Source organism: Rutidosis leptorrhynchoides, chromosome 5 (assembly GCF_046630445.1).
Source record: "Rutidosis leptorrhynchoides isolate AG116_Rl617_1_P2 chromosome 5, CSIRO_AGI_Rlap_v1, whole genome shotgun sequence".
Classification (NCBI taxonomy): Eukaryota; Viridiplantae; Streptophyta; class Magnoliopsida; order Asterales; family Asteraceae; genus Rutidosis; species Rutidosis leptorrhynchoides.
In genome coordinates, this window is record NC_092337.1 from 361160488 (window position 1) to 361180002 (window position 19515).

Consider the following 19515-nt stretch of genomic DNA (forward strand, 5'->3'; position numbering starts at 1 on the left):
TCTGTTATGACCTAAAACGTGTTGTTTGACTTAGGTTTGAAATGTTGACCAATATTTGACATGAACCTACTGATGTTGACTATAGTTGACTACTTTGACTAATTTGACTTTCGGTTTGACTTCGGTTGACTTTGTTTGACTTGCATAATATAGATGACTTTTACTTGGAAACGCGTCGAGTCGAGCAATAAGACAACTTATACTATGAAACCACATTTTTTTAAGATACATATATTGACCAACCTAAATACGTATACTTAGGTTGCATTACTTGGCTATAAACCGTACAAGTTATTGTCCACTTTCAATCCGAGCTTTATTCAAAGGTGAGTCTACAGTCCCGCTTTTTACATGTTTTCAGGGATGAGAATACACGCTGTTATACTTACATTATCAAATGCTTTTGTATTGACACGAGTACTATATATGCGTACTGATTTTGTTCACAAAGCCTCTAGCTTGAATACTTTTAATACCATCGGTGTAAGCACAATTTAGATGGACGGATCCGTTAGGTTGACAACCTCACCCTACAATATTAACTGTGGTGCATTTACTTTGAACATTAAATATATTTGAACAAGTGTATAACATTTTACGAGGTAAAGGCGGGTATAGTAGTTTCTATACTCGGGTCATTGCTAGTATTCAGGTGCTCAGATTATGCAAACGTTTTGCAACTTGGTGTTGTACTTGAAAAATCTCATGGTCAAGGAAATTAAACTTTTTTTTTTATTACTGTTTTTCAGATACTGTTACATAACTTTAAACCTGTAGATTCACCAACATTATTTGTTGACCTGTTTTTGCGTGTTTTATTCTCAGGTACTAATTGCTTCCGCTGTAAATTATTGTCGTTACGTAGAAGTCAAGCCAAGCACTGGGGCCAGAGTTAACGTTCCGTTAAAGGGATTTTTGACGGGGTGTTACATATGGTATCAGAGCTTTGGCTATAGGGAACTAGGATACATTAGTGTGTCTAACCGTAGGGCGCATTAGTGAAGTCTAGTCTATAGCCGTGTGTCTTGGATGACTTTTATACACCATACCTGCACTATTTGCTTCACAATACGTCATGTAGGGCTACACATTACATCACATACATATACACCCTATACCCATATGATATGGACTTGAATTAATCACTATATTACGAATCGCATACGTACACGTGACACGAGATTTAATAGAATTAAGTCGACTACGCTATCTTGAACTTATGGAGCGATGTCGAATGGAAATGTGAGATAGCGTAATGTAATGATCGGGATTACATTATGGTAACTCATATAGAAGTTCCGACACCGCAAAATAAGGAATTGGGGTCGAGTCAAGTAGGTTACCTGGATAAACAACGTTTAGAACACAAACCGTATAACCTCAAATGTGAGTAGAAGCTTACACTGTAAAAATTAATTGTTATTATGACTTGTAAGTAACTTGTAATCTTGACACAACTCATCACTGCTCGACACTGCCTGCCACCATCGATCACTACTTGTCACTACAAAGACACTACTTGAACACACTCGTCATCTCATACCGTTACTCAGTACTGTTTATTGCTGCTAACTACTACTCAACACTGTCTCTCGCTGCTAGTCACGACTGATCACTACTTCTCACTGCTTGTCATTACTAAATACTACTTACTGCTACCCTTTGTTTAGGTTTGAGAACATGGTGGAAAAGAAGTTAGGACGAGACACCGTGAACGGTAATTTAAAAAAGGTAGCGCCTTATTTGTTTGAGTTGTTGTTTGTATGTTCTTAGAAGTTTTGTCGTGACCATTTTTTTTGGGTTGTCAGTCGATGCTCGGTATAGATAGTTTATCTTTTGTATTCCTATTGCTTTCTAGGTACGAGCCTTGTTCCGTTGTCATGTCGTTGTATTTGCTGTTAGTTGACGTTTTCTTTTTGAAAACGTTTCAGTTTCTAATGAATTTTCGTATTTTTAGTTTAAAAAAAAAAACTAGTAGCTATTAAATTTCAATAAACTCTTCAAATTATCCTCGTTTATATTTTTTAGTCATTTCATTTCATTTCATTCTTACTTAAATTAGTCAAACAATTACCAAATCTATATTAAATCTAAAAAATCTGTAAATGAAGCTAACAGAAATTTCTAAATGACACTTAGTATTGTGTAACGACCCAAAATATCCAAAAAAAAGGCACTAGGAGTGCCGCTCCTAGGTTCAGGAGCGCCGCTCCTGGACGGGGAAATGAGTGGGTCTTTTAATTAAATTATAAAATATGAAGGGCACTTTGGTCTTTTAGCATATGGACGATTTAAAGCCACATGATCAGATCTAGATCTCATTTTCATCTCATCTTTCACCTACACAAACACTCTCATCCACTTTTAGAGAGAGAAACCCATTTGAGAGAGAGAAAGCTCCAATCAATGAGGAAGAAGCTTGATTCGGGTCAAAGCGCAAGTTATAAAGTTGTTCATCTAGTTACTAGCTATGTTTTGATTGTGGTGGTATGTCTTAATCTTGATTTTCTTTACCTTGATTTGTTTGAGGGTTAAAGTTTGGGTTAGTAGTAAACATAAAAACCATTTGTTGGTGATTTGGGGATTTCTGGGTAAGATTGAGTCATGAGAACCCAATAATGACTAACCTAGGATTTTGAGGTAATGATTTGTGTTTATGGGTCTTAAATGGTAAGTCAATCACTAGCACACTTTGTGTTAAAGTGAATGAGTGTTATTTGGGTGGTAGATGACCCAAATGGGTGTGTTGACCTTGAAATGGGTCAAATGAGTTTTGGATGACCTAAGTTGCCTAATGAGTGTGAAAATGCACTAACCTTGTTTAATAAGTGTATTAAGACCTTAATCGATTGATGTCAGTAATTTGGTGTAATCTTGACCTAGTGTGAGGGTTAAAGGTGCAAATGGGTCACATTTGCTCTATGGGTCAAAATGACACTAGGAGGGTGGGTGAGTTGGTTGACCAACTTGATTGTATGATTGATTACGTGCATAATGAAATATGTACATTACATTGAAGGTTGCGAGCTTGGTTTATCATTCACTGAAGGCGTTAAGGTGAGTGGAATAATTATGCATGTATGTATATAGTGTATTTATTTGTATGCTATGGCATGATCCACGGAGCTGGAAGTGCCATAGTATGTGCGGTGTGCTATGATGCGAACCACGGAGCTGGAAGCATCATGGTAGGTGTGTTGTAGTGCGAGCCACGGAGCCGGTAGCACTATATTATGAGTTGTTAAGGTATTAACCATGGAACCGGTAAAGCCTTAGCGTGAGTATGACCCAAGTTTTGATGCGAACCACGGAGCGGGTGGCATCATGACAATTGCGTATGGTGCGAACCACGGAGCCGGTGGCACCATAGTGCGTGTGTGGTTAACCATATGGTTCGTGTACGTGTTGTAGTGTAGCATATTATATTGTTTTGATTATATACTATTAGTTATGCTAGTTGCGGTATTGGAGGTTATTAGCTTCGTACTTGAGATGGTATGCTAATTATATTGCTAGCATGTATGCGGTATGTGAGTAAGTGTTTGCAAGTAGGTGTATTATATATGTATGCGTATAATTGTTGCATTCACTAAGCGTTTTGCTTACCCTCTCGTTGTTTACCCTTTTTAGGCTCTGGCGTGGATAAAGGCAGGGGTATTCGTTTGGATTAGAGATCTCCCACTTTTGTTATGATAGTGGATGCTTTTGGATTTTGGCCTAGGTGTGGGGTAGTTTAGTCCCAAACACCATGCTCGTTCAATGTTTGGAAATTAAACTATTTGGGTCAAAATTGCTACATTGATGTATGTAACGGGTCGTTGGAGTCCCAAGGGTCGTGGTGCCCATTTTATTGTATAAACACTTTTATTATATAAATCGAATGTACTTTGGTGGTATTGAACTTGTGATTAGGTGTTTGGATTGGGATACTTAATAAAAATCGAAACAGTCCTTCCCAGGTACAGGAGCGCCGCTCTTGTAGTAAAAGTGCCACTCCTAGTCAGTCTTTGGTGGAGTTATTCAATAGGCAGTAGAAGCGCCGCTTCTGGAGTCAAAAGCGCCACTTCTGGGTCTTCAAAAGCGCCGCACCTGGTTTTGGTGCGCCGCTCCTATACTTAAAGAAAATTTTGGCCGGTTTTAATTAAACGATTTTGAGTCGTTTCAAGTGGTATTAGAGCATGGTCTAAGGAATTTAGGCAACTTGAGATAGGTTCCTAGACTTAGACTTTATTGTCTGTACGTTTTATGCGGGACTTGTAGGATGCGGGTCGGACCGGAATTGGTTAGTTCCTTAGCGTGGGTTAACTAACTATAAGATAACTGTATTGTGTTGTGGATGTGCTCGCATAGCAATGATTAGCTACCATTGCTACGTATCAAACGAGTGATGTACGACGGTTATCAAGAAAGATGGGATGGTGTGGGCATTTTGTGTGTGTTCCGTTAATTAATTTATTTCGTTTCTTAGAATGAAGATGAGAAACAGGCACGATACCGATAACGGAGGTACGAGCTAAGACTCCGAGTTCACAACTAAGGTTGAGGCCATCTTGCAAAAGCATCATGCGACTTTTCTAGCGGACGTTAAGAAGATGTTCCTAGAGTCGGTTGACGAACAAGTAACCGATCAAATCAAAGAACGAGTTAATGCTATTGTTCAAGATGATAATGTTGGAAGGTGAGATTTTCACTATAAGAATTTTAAGGATGCTCAACCTCCCACCTTTGATGGTGAACGAGACCCACTAAAGAGTGCTTGTTGGGTCTCCGATATGGAGGGGGCTTTCCGCATAAGTGAATGCCCTCTCGATAATAAGACTTGGTATGGAAGTAACATGTTGAGGGGTGATGCCAAGTTGTGGTGGGACGCAAAAATTTGACTCTACAGTGAAGAGCAAAGTATGAGTTTGACGTGGGACGAGTTTAAGGAAGAATTTTTCAAGAAGTACCGAACTTCGGCCGATCTCTCGAGGCTAAAAAATGAGTTGCGAGCTTTGAGGCAAGGGTCAATGGATTTGAACACTCTCAAGTCCACTTTCTAGTCGAAAACCCAATTTTGCCCGGAGTATGTCGGGAATGATCAATTATTGATGGAAGACTTCTATCAAACTTTAAATGATAGTTATCAAGAGAAGATTAGTAGGGGTTCAGTGAAATCTTTCGATGAGTTGTTTAACGTGGCTAAGGGTTTTGAGTCGCTTGTCCCGAAAAAGAGTGACTTCGCTTTTAGCAAGAGAAAGTTTGAAGCTACTAATCATTCCAACAAGAGGAGTAGGGGCGCGAGTGAAAGTGTCGGTAGCATGAAGAAGGGTGCTTCTGGGGTTATGGACCCAAGTGTTATAATTCTGGACGACAAGGACACATGGCTCGTGATTGTATGAACCCATTTACTGCAAACAAACTCACTTGTTATAATTGTCAAAAGGAAGATCACCGAAGGACGGAATGTTTCGAATTACGGAACGATTAAGTTAAGAAGCTAGAAAGAGCGGCGGGTACGGCTAGGGGTCGCAACTATTTGATGACCAATGATGAAGCCAAACAATCCAATTAAGTTATGTCAGGTAATTTCATGGTTAACTCTAATCCGGCAAGGATACTATTTGATAGAGGTGCTAATTTATCGTTTGTGTCTCCAAGATTTGTGCCTAAGCTAAATAAACCGCTAGCTAAGTCAAGTCATCCGGTAGAAGTCGAAATAGCGGATGGTAAGACGGTGCTAGGGGTTGATATGTGTAATGTTGTGTTTGGTGTCAAAACCTTTAAAATCGATCTTATCCCGATGACTTTGAGTGAGTTTGCTATTGTTGTTGGTACGGATTGGCTCGATCGTTATAGAGCCGATATTGCATGGCATGAAAAGTTTATTCGTGTAAAGGCCCCAAGTGGGGGAGAGCTAATTATTCATGGTGATAAGCGGAGAAGACTTGTGCCATTATGCACTTATGCACGAGCACGTCATTTCCTTAGTAGTGGTGGCATGGGTTTTCTTGCCCATGTAGTTGATACTCAATGAGAGCTACCATCCATTCATGAAATTCCGGTGGTTAATGAATTCGACGATGTTTTTTCGGATGAGTTACCGGGTGTTCTGGTGGAAAGACAAGTTAAATTCCGCATTGAGTTGGTTCCGGGGGCTACTCCCATTTCTAAAACTCCTTATCGTTTACCACCAACGAAAATGCAAGAGTTGTTGAATCAAATCCAAGAGTTGCTTGAGAAAGGTTTTATCTGATCGAGTACTTCGCCATGGGGTGCTCCGGTTTTGTTTGTAAAGAAGAAATATGGTAGTATGCGGATGTGCATCGATTATTGGGATTTGAATAAAGTGACGATAAAGAATCATTATCCCTTACCTTGGATTGACGATTGTTTGACCAACTCCAAGGCGCGACTTATTTTTCTAAGATTGACTTACGGTCAGGCTATCTCCAGATGCGGGTCCGTGAGGAAGATATTGAGAAAACGTCTTTTTGAACTCGTTACGGGCATTTTGAGTTTGTAGTTATTGAAAGGACCCTTCCTAATCCATCTGGACGAAGTCTTCAACAGCTGATTCCATTGCGATGATCGACTCCAAATAATGTCTTTAAAATGAGCAAATGCACAGCGGAAGACTTAATTCGTACCTGAGAATAAACATGCTTAAAAGTGTCAACTAAAAGGTTGGTGAGTTCATAGGTTTATCATAACAATCATTTCAATATATTAATAGACCACAAGATTTCCATTTATAAATATATGTACACTCGCAAGTGTATAAAAGTATTCTATAAGTTGTAGGCACCCGGTAACAAGCTTAACGTTCATATTTTACCCTCTGAAGTACACCAGATCAGGTGTGTTTAAAATAACCTCGAAGTACTAAAGCCTCCCATAGTCAGGATGGGGTTTGTCAGGCCCAATAGATCTATCTTTAGAATTCGCGCCTACCGTACATAGACAAGTAGTTTAATGTTACCAAGCTAAGGGTATATTTCTGGTTTAAACCCACATAGAATTAGTTTTAGTACTTGTGCCTATTTCGTAAAATATTTATAAAACAGCGCATGTATTCTCATCCCAACAATATATATAAAAAGGTAGCAAATGAAACTCACCTAATGTATTTTGTAGTAAAAATACATATGACTATATTGAACAATGCAGGGTTGACCTCGGATTCACGAACCTATATCAAGTAAATATATTAACACATATATGTAATAATAATCAACTAGTTTATATATAATACTTATTTAATTTAGTAATATATTTGTTATTTCAAAGGTTATATATATTTATTTTGTGTATTAATATTTATACATATATATCTATATAATTATATTGTTAAATCAAAATTTGTTACATGTAAATATTTAGGTAAATAATGTTATTATGTTTGTAGTAATAATAATAATACTGTAATAATAATAATATTATTGATAATGATAATAATAATAATAATAACAACAATAATTCTAATGATAGTACTAATTTTAATTAAATTGTTAATTTTAATGTTAATGATAATAATAATAATAATAATAATAATAATAATAATAATAATAATAGTAATAATAATAATAATAATAATAATGATAATAATAATAATACTTGTTCTAGTACTAATTTTTATATTGACAACACTTAAGATACTAATAATAATTAATATAATAATAATAATAATAATAATAATAATAATAATAATAATAAGTAATAATTATAATAATTATAATAATAATAATAATTAATAATTATAATAAAAAGAATTAGAATAATCTAATAATAATAATTATAATAATTATACCTAATTTATATGTACGCGTCTGTTCTCAGTTCTTCCCCAATTTAATCGAGATCAATCAGTGTATTTCACAAAAAAAAATCACCATCGTATATTCGATTAATAACCCTCTTCATCGTTAGCAGATCAATACAGCAACTTCCATCAATGGATAGCAGATTATTGATTTGTCTTTATCCTCGTTCAACATCGTCATCCGTCTTTGTCATCAACGTTGAACATCAACCTTCATCCATCGATCAATCAATCGGTTCTTAATTGATGAATTAGGTAATCGGTTTATTATATTTTCCTAAATTATTTTAATCTTTCTACAATTTCTGTACCTTTTTCTAAAAGGATTAATCCTAAACTGTAATAGATGGTGTCCTCGACGGTTTCGATTTAGTGTAACACAATAATGATCTTAATTCTTTCTCATTCGATCCGGTTCAAAGACAAATATCATTAGTTAATTACAAATTGAAGGTGATTATGATTATCTAGTTATTGTCAGTTATTGTTAATGATGATGTATATATATATATATAAATGGCAGTGATTATAGGTGGTTGATGTTTTAATCCCATCATAAACTGAAAACGTACCACAATAGTTGAAAAGTGTTCGATTATGTTGCAGGTTTAACAGGAACATGGTGGATAGTGGCAGTAACAGGTAACAAGCAGCCAAATGAGTTGGATTTTGGTATTGTTTGAGTAAGGAGTATAACAGTACTTTGATTTGTTCATGTGTTTAGGGTATTGAGAGGTACAGTTGTTGATATATAGATGATTATGTATTTACCGTTGATGGTGTTTGAATAATGAGCAACAAAGTTGTAGTTAGAAGTTGATTTGCAACAGAATATTGTGTTCAATTCGTGGTGCTTGGCCAGACAGCAGTTCATGACAATAAGGGATGCCTGTTTTCGTTTATTTAAACAAGGAAAGCAGTAGCAGCAGGTAGTGTTTAGTGAGAATGGTATGTGGGTTTGTTTGAGGAGTTCTTGGGTCTCGGTTACTAGCTGAATATAAACAGGAAGTGCAGCTGTAGCAGCAATGTAACCAGTTGGTGGTGTTTGTTTGCAGCTGTACAGTGGCTGCTGCTGGTGTTCGTTTTGTCCAGCATAAACAGAAAACTAGTGGGAGTTGTATGGCAGCAAAAATAATGAGAATGACTTGTTGATTATAGATGTTTTAGTAGTGTTTTTATTGTTTTATCATGGTTTATGAATTCAGCATCTAAGTTGAGCTAAGGAAGATCAGACAAAAAAAATTAAAGTGGAGAATGACTTTTAACAAAATTTGTTTCCTAGTTGATGTGAATTCGATATAGAGTAGATATCGTACCAATCATGAGCAGAACTAAAATAGATTGATTGTGATAGATAAAGGATTACGCATTTTATTATATCTTTATTTTATATGTAACTATATTTATTCATTTATTTATCCGATATATATGTGTGTATTTATGTATATATCGGTACTGTATCCATATTTTTCGATATATATGTATATTTGTAAATTAATTATATAAAGAAACAAGATAATAATAATTATATAAACATTAGTATTAAATATAAATTTTAATTTTATTAATCATAATGAAACTAATAATAATAATAATAATAATAATAATAATAATAATAATAATAATATAAATAAAAATGATAATAATATCACTAATATTAATAACACCTGTATATACCCAGTTTTACATCTACATACATATATATTTGATATTAACAATATTAATATTAATAGTACAAATATTAATATTATCATTTATAATGAAAGTATTGTTAATGATATTAATCTAACAACTATATTCAACTTGTAATTACATTTAATTTATTAATCATATTATATATGATATGATTATATTTATTGTATATTTAATTTTTATATATATCATATATTTTACAATATAATAGTCATAAATAGAATTCATATTTATATTTATATTTGTATTTATATATATACACATATTTATTTACACAATGGTTCGTGAATCGTCGGAAACAGTCGAAGAACAAATGAATTCATGTAAACAGTCAAAAAAAAAAATTTGAGACTCAACTTTACAAACTTTGCTTAGCGTGTCGAAAACATATAAGGATTAAGTTTAAATTTGGTCGGATATTTCTGGGTCGTCACAGTTATGCCTTTCGGTCTTACGAATGCACCGTCGGCATTCATGGATCTTATGAATCGAGTGGGCCAACCTATGTTGGATAAGTCAGTAATTATGTTCATTTACGACATACTTTTCTATTCTAAGAGTATGAAGGAACATGACCATCATTTACGCGAAGTGTTGAAGACGTTGTAGAGGGAGAAATTGTATGCTAAGTATTCCAAGTGTGAATTTTGGTTAAGGGAAGTGCAATTCCTTGCCCATATTGTGAACAAATAAGGAATTCAAGTAGATCCGGGGAAGATAGAGGTGGTAAAGAGTTGGGGACAACCGACCACACCTACGGAAATTCGAAGTTTTCTCGGATTGGCCGGTTATTATAGTCGGTTTATCCAAGACTTTTCAAAAATCTCTTCTCCTTTGACAAAGTTGACAAGGAAGAATGTAAGATTCAGTTGGGAGAACGAGCAAGAAATTGCTTTCCAATTGCTGAAAGAGAAATTGTGTCAAGCTCCGGTGCTGGTGTTGCCGGAAGGAATCGAAGATATGACGGTTTATTATGATACCTCAATAAATGGGCTCGGGTATGTCCTAATGCAATGGGGTAAAGTCATCGCTTATGCCTCTAGACAACTAAAGGAAAACGAAAAGAGATATCCGACTCATGACCTTGAGTTGGCGGCGGTGGTTCATGCGTTGAAGATTTGGCGCCAGTACTTGTATGGTGTCAAGTGTACGATTTATTCGGATCACAAGAGTTTGAAACATCTCTTTGACCAACGGGATTTGAACAATCGTCAATGTCGTTGGATCGATTTGGTAAAGGATTATGATTGTGAGATACTTTATCATCCGGGTAAGGCGAATGTGGTTGCGGATGCGTTGAGTCGAAAGAGTCAACATCCGACGATATGAGTGGAATCGTTATGCCTGACTATTACTAACGATTTCCTTGTAAAGCTTGGCGAGATTCAAATTAAAGCTTTTGTTAACAACAAGCATGAAGAACGAATCATGTGGCAGACGAAGTCTATTACCTTAGGCCCGCATAGTTTGTTGTCTTTTCAAGGACGAGTTTGGGTGCCTAAGATGGGTGATTATCGACATGTGCTACTTGATGAAGCACATAAGTCAAGGTATTCCATTCACCCGGGTGCGACAAAGATGTACCTTGATTTGAAGAAAGAATATTGGTTTCCCGGAATGAAACGTAACGTGGTTAAGTATGTTGAACAATGCGTTACGTGTTTGCAAGTTAAGGCTGAACACCAAAATCCGTATGGTATGTTACAACCGTTAGAAATCCCTAAATGGAAATAGGAGCACATTACCATGGATTTCATTACAAAGTTACCAAAGACGGCAAGGACCCAATTTGATACAATTTGGGTGATAGTTGATCGGTTAACGAAAAGTGCATTGTTTCTTCCCATTCGAGAAACGATATCGTCGGAGAATTTGTCTAAGTTGTTTATCAAGGAAGTGATATCGATACATGGGGTTCCTATATCTATTGTTTCAGATCGGGATACTCGTTTCACATCTCGATTTTGGAATAAGTTTCATGAAGATATGGGTACACAATTGAAAATGAGCATGGCGTACCATCCTCAAACGGACAGACAAACTGAACGTACAAATCAAACGTTGGAGGATATGCTACGGGCGTGTGTTATTGATTTCAGTGGTAGTTGGGATGAGCACTTACCTTTGGTAGAATTCTCGTACAACAATAGTTATCATACTAGTATCGGGATGCCACCTTACGAGATGCTCTATGGGGGAAGGTGTCGAACTCTGGTTTGTTGGGGTGAAGTAGGACAAAAGGAAATCGGGAGTACCGATTTGGTTTTATAGACGAATAGTAAAATTGAGATGATTCGAGCTCGATTAAAGGCGGCGCAAGATAGACAAAAATCTTACGCCGATAAACGTAGACGACCAATTGAGTTCCAAGAAGGAGACATGGTGATGTTTAAGGTTTCGCCATGGAAGGGTATTATTCGGTTTCGAAAATGGGGAAAGTTAGCTCCTCGGTTTATTGGACCTTTCAAAATCTTGGATCGGGTTGGCGAAGTTGCTTATAGGCTAGAGTTACCTGAAGAGCTTGCAGGAATTCATAACACATTCCATGTTTCCCATCTCCGTAAGTGTCTTGCGGATGACTCTACGTGGGTACCATTGGACGAGATTTCTTTGAACAACAAGTTGGAGTATGTCGAGGAAAATGTGGCTATCCTTGATGAAAATGTCAAAACGTTGCGTAACAAAGAGATGAGGACTTTTAAATTCCAATGGCGTCATCGAAAGGGTTCCGAGTTTACGTGGGAATCCGAAGAGTTTGTTTTAGCGTATCTTCCTGCTTGTCATGCGGCATGGATCGCGAGGACGCGCTCCGATTCAAGTGGGGGAGATTTGTAACGACCCAAAATATCCAAAAAAGGCACTAGGAGCGCCGCTCCTAGGTTCAGGAGCGCCGCTCCTGGACGGGGAAATGAATGGGTCTTTTAATTAAATTGTAAAATATGAAGGGCACTTTGGTCTTTTAGCATATGAACGATTTAAAGTCACATGATCAGATCTAGATCTCATTTTCATCTCATCTTTAACCTACACAAACACTCTCATCCACTTTTAGAGAGAAACCCATTTGAGAGAGAGAAATCTCAAATCAAGGAGGAAGAAGCTTGATTTGGGTCAAAGCGCAAGTTATAAAGTTGTTTATCTAGTTACTAGCTACGTTTTGATTGTGGTGGTATGTCCTAATCTTGATTTTCTTTACCTTGATTTGTTTGAGGGTTAGAGTTTGGGTTAGTAGTGAACATAAAACCCATTTGTTGGTGATTTGGGGATTTCAGGGTAAGATTGGGTCATGAGAACCCAATAATGACTAACCTAGGGTTTTGAGGTGATGATTTGTGTTTATGGGTCTTAAATGGTTAGTCAATCACTAGCACACTTTGTGTTAAAGTGAATGCGTGTTATTTGGGTGGTGGATGACCCAAATGGACGTGTTGACCTTGAAATGGGTCAAATGAGTTTTGGGAGACCTAAGTTGCCTAATGAGTGTGAAAATGCACTAACCTTATGTAATAAGTGTATTAAGACCTTAATCGATTGATGTCAGTGATTTGGTGTAATCTTGACCTAGTGTGAGGGTTAAAGGTGCAACATTTGCACTATGGGTCAAAATGACACTAGGAGGGTGGGTGAGTTGGTTGACCAACTTGATTGTATGATTGATTACGCGCATAATGAAATAGGTACGTTACATTGAAGGTTGCGAGCTTGGTTTATCATTCACCGAAGGCGTTAAGGTGAGTGGAATAATTATGCATGTATGTATATAGTGTATTTATTGGTATGCTATGGCATGATCCACGGAGCCGGAAGTACCATAGTATGTGCGGTGTGCTATGATGCGAACCACGGAGCCAGAAGCATCATGGTAGGTGTGTTGTAGTGCGAGCCTCGGAGCTGGTAGCACTATAGTATGAGTTGTTAATGTATTAACCATGGAGCCGTTAAAGCCTTAGCGTGAGTATGACTCAAGTTGTGATGCGAACCACAGAGACGGTGTCATCATGACAATTGCGTATGGTGCGAACCACGGAGCCGGTGGCATCATAGTGCGTGTGTGGTTAACCATATGGTTCGTGTACGTGTTGTAGTGTAGCATATTATATTGTTTCGATTATATGCTATTGGTTATGCTAGTTGCGATATTGGAGGTTATTAGCTTCGTACTTGAGATGATATGCTAATTATATTGGTAGCATGTATGCGGTATGTGAGTAAGTGTTTGCAAATAGGTATATTATATATGTATGTGTAAAATTGTTGCATTCACTAAGCGTTTTGCTTACCCTCTCGTTGTTTACCCTTTTTAGGCTCTGGCGTGGATAAAGGCAGGGATATTCGTTTGGAATAGAGATCTCCCGCTTTTGTTATGATAGTGGACACTTTTGGATTTTGGCCTAGGTGTGGGGTAGTTTAATCCCAAACACCATGCTCGTTAAATGTTTGGAAATTAAACTATTTGGGTCAAAATTGCTACATTGATGTATGTAACGGGTCGTTGGAGTCCCAAGGGTCGTGGTGCCCATTTTGTTGTATAAACACTTTTATTATATAAATCGAATGTACTTTGGTGGTATTGCACTTGTGATTAGGTGTTTGGACTGGGATACTTAATAAAAATCGAAACAGTCCTTCCCAGGTACAGGAGCGCCGCTCTTGTAGTAAGAGCGCCGCTCCTGGTCAGTCTTTAGTGGAGTTTTTCAACAGGCAGTAGAAGCGCCACTTCTGGAGTCAAAAGCGCCGCTTCTGGGTCTTCAAAAGCGACGCACCTGGTTTTGGTGCGCCGGCTCCTGTACTTAAAGAAAATTTTTGGCCGGTTTTAATTAAACGGTTTTGAGTCGTTTCATATTGGAAAAGAGATGGTATTGTTATTCTATGTACTTTTCTAGTAGTTAAATGATTAAACGGTATATCATTTAAACGTATACTTCTTGTTTATGTATGATAAAATCTATTTTAGTTTATTCTGATTAACATGTGATCAATAATTCAACATTCAACAGGCTTTTAAAAAGAGGAATTTAACATAAACTCCGTGTAGCAATCTTAAATAATCTGCAACATAGTGTAGTTGTTAAACTTCTCGTAGGTTTCAAGTTCAAACATATTATTGCCATATCTACAGTTGCCACTGCTAGTAAACAATGTAACAACTAGTGCTAGTACCGTATTACTAAAAACTGTATTCTACTTGGCAACACAACTTGCATAAGTATATATCGCGAATTTGGGCCGGGTTTTACTGCCCGTGCCATTGGATTGGGCCGGGTTTCCTCCTGGACAGGAGTTGGGGGCGGGTTATGCAACTGCGGGAGAAGAACGTGTGTTGTTCAAACAAAAAAAAAAAACACAACTTGCATACGTATATAATCGCGAATTTGATACACAAAGTCCATCTACAAATAACATCAATAACATAACGTGTTCATACATCGCCATGGGTACCTACATTCGTTATCGGTCCCTTAAACCAATATCGTGCACTCAATAACCAATACGAAACCACGATAATAAAAAGACCACCAACTGCCACTGGTGTATAGTTAAGAGTCTGATCGGTAATAGGGTACGCGACTGGCAAAGAAAATAGTATAGAAATGGTAACGACCCAAAGAACTGCGATCCAACCAATGATGATACCGTATTTACCTAAATTGAAGGGCCCGGGTACAAATGATTTTCGAGCCAAAGTGACTCTAAAGAATATTGGTAATGCGTAGGCTATGTACAACCCGATTACTGCTATTGAAGTCATGGCTTGAAATGCCACTATGCTCCCAAGCGACTGCAAATTCGCAACAAATCATAGTCAGCATCAACTTTTAATACTACTTTATAGCATTTTTTTTTTCCATTTTTTTTTCTTTTTGTAAAATATTTTTTCTTAGACCAACGCCTAAGGTTGCAAAAATCGCTACTCGGGAGTACTTAGGACTTTTGAGGGAGTAATCGTCTAATTGGGGAGTAATCGGATTGGACTTTTTATATACTCCCTCCGTCCCAAAATAATTGTTCCGTTTGACTTTTCAAAGTCTTTCTTTTTAAACTTTGACTTAAATTTTTTTTATTTGTGCTATATAATATTTGATTAAAATTATATGAATGAATTCAGTTTTGAAATGTGTTTTCATTGGTATAACTTGTACCAAATATTATGTACCACAATCAAAAATATTTAAAGTCAAAGTTATACTGCCACTTGAGTCCAGAGCTAGCTAATTATCCCCGAAATGCGTTGGGGCACAGCAGTTGATTACTTGAGTAGATAGGGGTAAAGCACCGTTTTAAAATAGTCAAAGCGAGATAGTAATTTTAGAACAAATGGAGTATTTAAGTAATAAATTTTAAAATTATACGTGTAAATATACAAAAATCCTTAAACATAAACATAAACGTTAACATAACTGTCTGGAAACATAAACATAATCTTCATTTGTTCAAAACTCTAAATATCTAATTTAATTTCACTTTAAAATGTCAACCAATATTGAATTTGACTGATTAAATCCGCCTTTGACCAACTAAATGCGATTTTGACCCATTGACATACGTTGACCAATTAACTACTCGTATTTATCTATTTTTGAACAAATACGTCAGGCAACATTAAGGTTTTTTAGATGATCGTTTGTTCAAGAATGTATATACAACACAGTGATCACATACCGTAAGGGCCATGCAGAAAGCTATGAACGCTGAGAGCCAAACAGCGTAAATAGGGACCTCCTGTTGGTTAACTTTATGCCATAACGATGATAATGGCATCGCACCATCTCTTGAAAACGCATAAACCATCCTGCAACACAGACAAGATCTTAAGAACTGTGTATGTTTCAATTTGTATGTGTTCTGTTTTTTTTTTTTTTTTTTTTTTGAAAGGAAAAAAAAAGTACCTGGAATTGCTTGTGAGCGAGCTCATGCCGCAGAAGAAAATGGCGACAGAAACAACGAGCAAACAAATGATACCGCCAGTACCACTACCAAACCGACTTTTAAAAGCTTGGTAGAATATTTCTGCAATGGCGTAACCGCCAGCATCGTTTTGTTTGTTTAATAGATGTGAAATGTCAGTAACTGCAAATGTTATACCGATCAAATAACCCCAACCAACAATTATTGATATTCCGATGGCACTAATAATTCCCTTCGGCCCGTTTATATCAGCACTCTTTGTTTCCTCAGACTGAAACCAAAAAAGTAACCGAAACATAAGCAAGGTACTCTACTAGAACTGCTAAATGGAGGTAGCAAAGTCGACCCATTTAGTTAAGAATGAATTGTCTCATTTTTCATGTTATATATAATCTCAAACGGGTCAGATGGGTAAAATAATAGAAGACCTTAAACGGAAACAGGGTCAAGGGGGGTTGAAAATCACCCGAAGTGTATTTTTACTGAACTGTATCTCTATCATTTTATTTGCAAGATTAAGATTTTTATCATAACAATGCAAATATTATTGACAAACTATTACACTAGTTATATAGAGAATACAAAAAAATTTGGATATTAAGTGTTGTGGGTCAACCAAAAAAACAACCCTTTTGATGCATATTGACTGGTCCCCCCTTATTATTGATTTGTTATGTCACCTCTGTTTTGAGTCTTTGAGACAGTAGATATTTAATATTTATTAATATTTATATTAATTGAAATTGTACTACTCCATGACACCTGCTAAATAAACATGGCAATGTAGACCCATTAACTTTTGACTGGGTAGATTCAGTTGATAGTTTCTCTCTAGTCGGTTGATTGGGTAAAAACCAAAAATAGCTAAAAAGTTAACATACTCAATCGCATAAAATACATTGCAAACAATTGACAGTCTTCCCAAATATTAGTAATTTGAGTTGTGACCCAAACCCATTTTGACATGTTCCCCAACCACCCGTACAGAATCAGCCAAATAACACCGAAAAGAGAACTAACCATATGAGCAGAGGCATCATACCCTGTCAAAGTATACTGGCTCATAAGCAATCCAATTAGAAATATGTACGGTTTACTACTAATTCCCGCATCATTCTCAGTATTAAAATGTGTAAACACAAACTTAGCGCTAGCCCTTTCTGTTGCAACTACGGGTATACAAATCATTAGAAAAAATACACCAATAATATTCCAAACGGCTGCTAATTGTCCAAAAAACGATAACCACGAAATCGGAAGGCTGTTTATTATAGCGTGTATAAGAAGAATGCCGCCGTGTATAGCAAGAACTATATACTTTGAAGCCACGTATCCACCTCCGTTTTGGCCACCCGTACTCAGAAGAATTATTACTTCGATTAATTGAGCGAGTGAAAAGTTGATACTTGTTGTCACAGCCCACTGTATTCATATCATACACATTATCAAAAGATTAGTGATTAAGTATGTCAAGTTTATCCTTTTATGAGCACAAGATATATAGTTTTTTTAGTACCTGTCCTACAATGTTGTACCTGAAATAAATAAAAAATAAAAAATTAGAGGATAAAGAGTTATAGACACATGAACTTATTTACAGAAATTATATATGGATTATGATTCTGTTTATCAACAAATATCTCATTATAATACAGATATTACCACATGTTTTGAACCCGGAAGAGTTACATGACCCACGACCCGTACTAAGCCATTTTGGCCCAGACATCGGGTCAAAGATCTACGTTTTGGGTTCTCATTGCAACTTTTATAATATTAGAGACTTGTACTGTTTTCATGTGCCATTTTAGGTAGAAATTTCCTTTATTTATTCACAATTTAGAATTCTAACTTATGGCCAAACTTGCCAAAAAGTAGCATCCTCTTTTGTAAGGACTCATTACATGCCTAAAAAAAGTCAAGTCATTAAACTTCTATTTTATTTTATTTTTTGCTCTCATCATGTGTTTTTCCCCTATCTTTGTACAGAATGCAAATAGCATGTGTTTCATATATTGTAATACTACTAAGTACTAGTACTACCTATAACCTCACAAACCTCAAATTCATCATTTATATACACAAGTACTTTTTTTTTTTTTTTTTTGTTCTACTACAAAAGAAACAAAAATAGTACAAGTAAAACTTCTAAACACAAAACACACATTAGTCCATCATCATTATACTTATACCTAACTTCTAAACACAAAACACACATTAGTCCATCATCATTATACTTATACCTAACTTTATATAATCTACGCCGTTACATGTCAGACGATATGCGCAGTCGCGGAACTTGAACCCGACCAAGCAGGGGTAACATAGTGACGGGAGGATAAACACTAAAAAATCTTATTTATTAGTAGTATATTTTTTTTTCTTTTTTAGTGTAAAAAAAATTTCCCGAAAAAATCAGATGGGGCGAGTACCCCTCCGGAATACCTTAAGTTACGCCCCTGCATACGCGATTCGTTTATAGATTTAAAATCGCACGCAATCTTGTGTAACCATAAACGTATGGAATTTTCTAACGACAACTTAAAGGGCTGCAATTAGCGTGCATAAAAGTGTGAGTGTAATTAGTGATAAAGTAAAATAGTTAAAATTATAATACCAGCCAGTAATCCAAGAAGCAAAGGGAGCCCAATTAGTGCCAGCAAGTTTAGCACTCCAATAATAAAGACCACCAGAAGTTGGATAAGAAGAACAAATTTCAGCCATTGATAAACCAACAGCCATTGTAAACAAACCTGCAACTAACCATCCGTACACTAACACTACTGGCCCACCAAAATTCAACCCACTATTATATAGTGTTGTTATTCCTGTTAGTACCGATATTATCGAAAATGAAAACGCAAAATTTGACAACACCCTGCAACCAATTTCACAAAAAGATTCAAACTTTTTAATTAATTTAATCAATGGATTAAAATTTAAAAAAGATTTTGTTGATATAATATACTAATACTTACGAGAGATCACGCTTGAGTTCTTGTTTGTATCCCAATTCGTTTAAACGAGAGTGGCCTGAATCTTTTGATGATGTAATTGGGATCCCATTTTGTGATACCATTTTCACATTAAAAAAAAAAAAAACAAACAAATCTATT

General features: G+C 36.2%; 1 protein-coding gene across 1 annotated transcript; it reads right to left on the reverse strand.

The window, feature by feature from the left end:
- Positions 1-14850: 14850 nt before the first annotated feature.
- On the reverse strand, positions 14851-19515 carry LOC139846943 (amino-acid permease BAT1 homolog). Its single transcript, XM_071836521.1, has 7 exons — positions 19378-19515; positions 19017-19277; positions 17916-17934; positions 17420-17821; positions 16381-16670; positions 16154-16283; positions 14851-15272 (listed from the first exon to the last, which is right to left on the reverse strand). The coding sequence occupies exons 1-7, from the start codon at positions 19476-19478 to the stop codon at positions 14913-14915; spliced, it is 1563 nt and encodes a 520-aa protein (XP_071692622.1). The 5' UTR covers positions 19479-19515; the 3' UTR covers positions 14851-14912.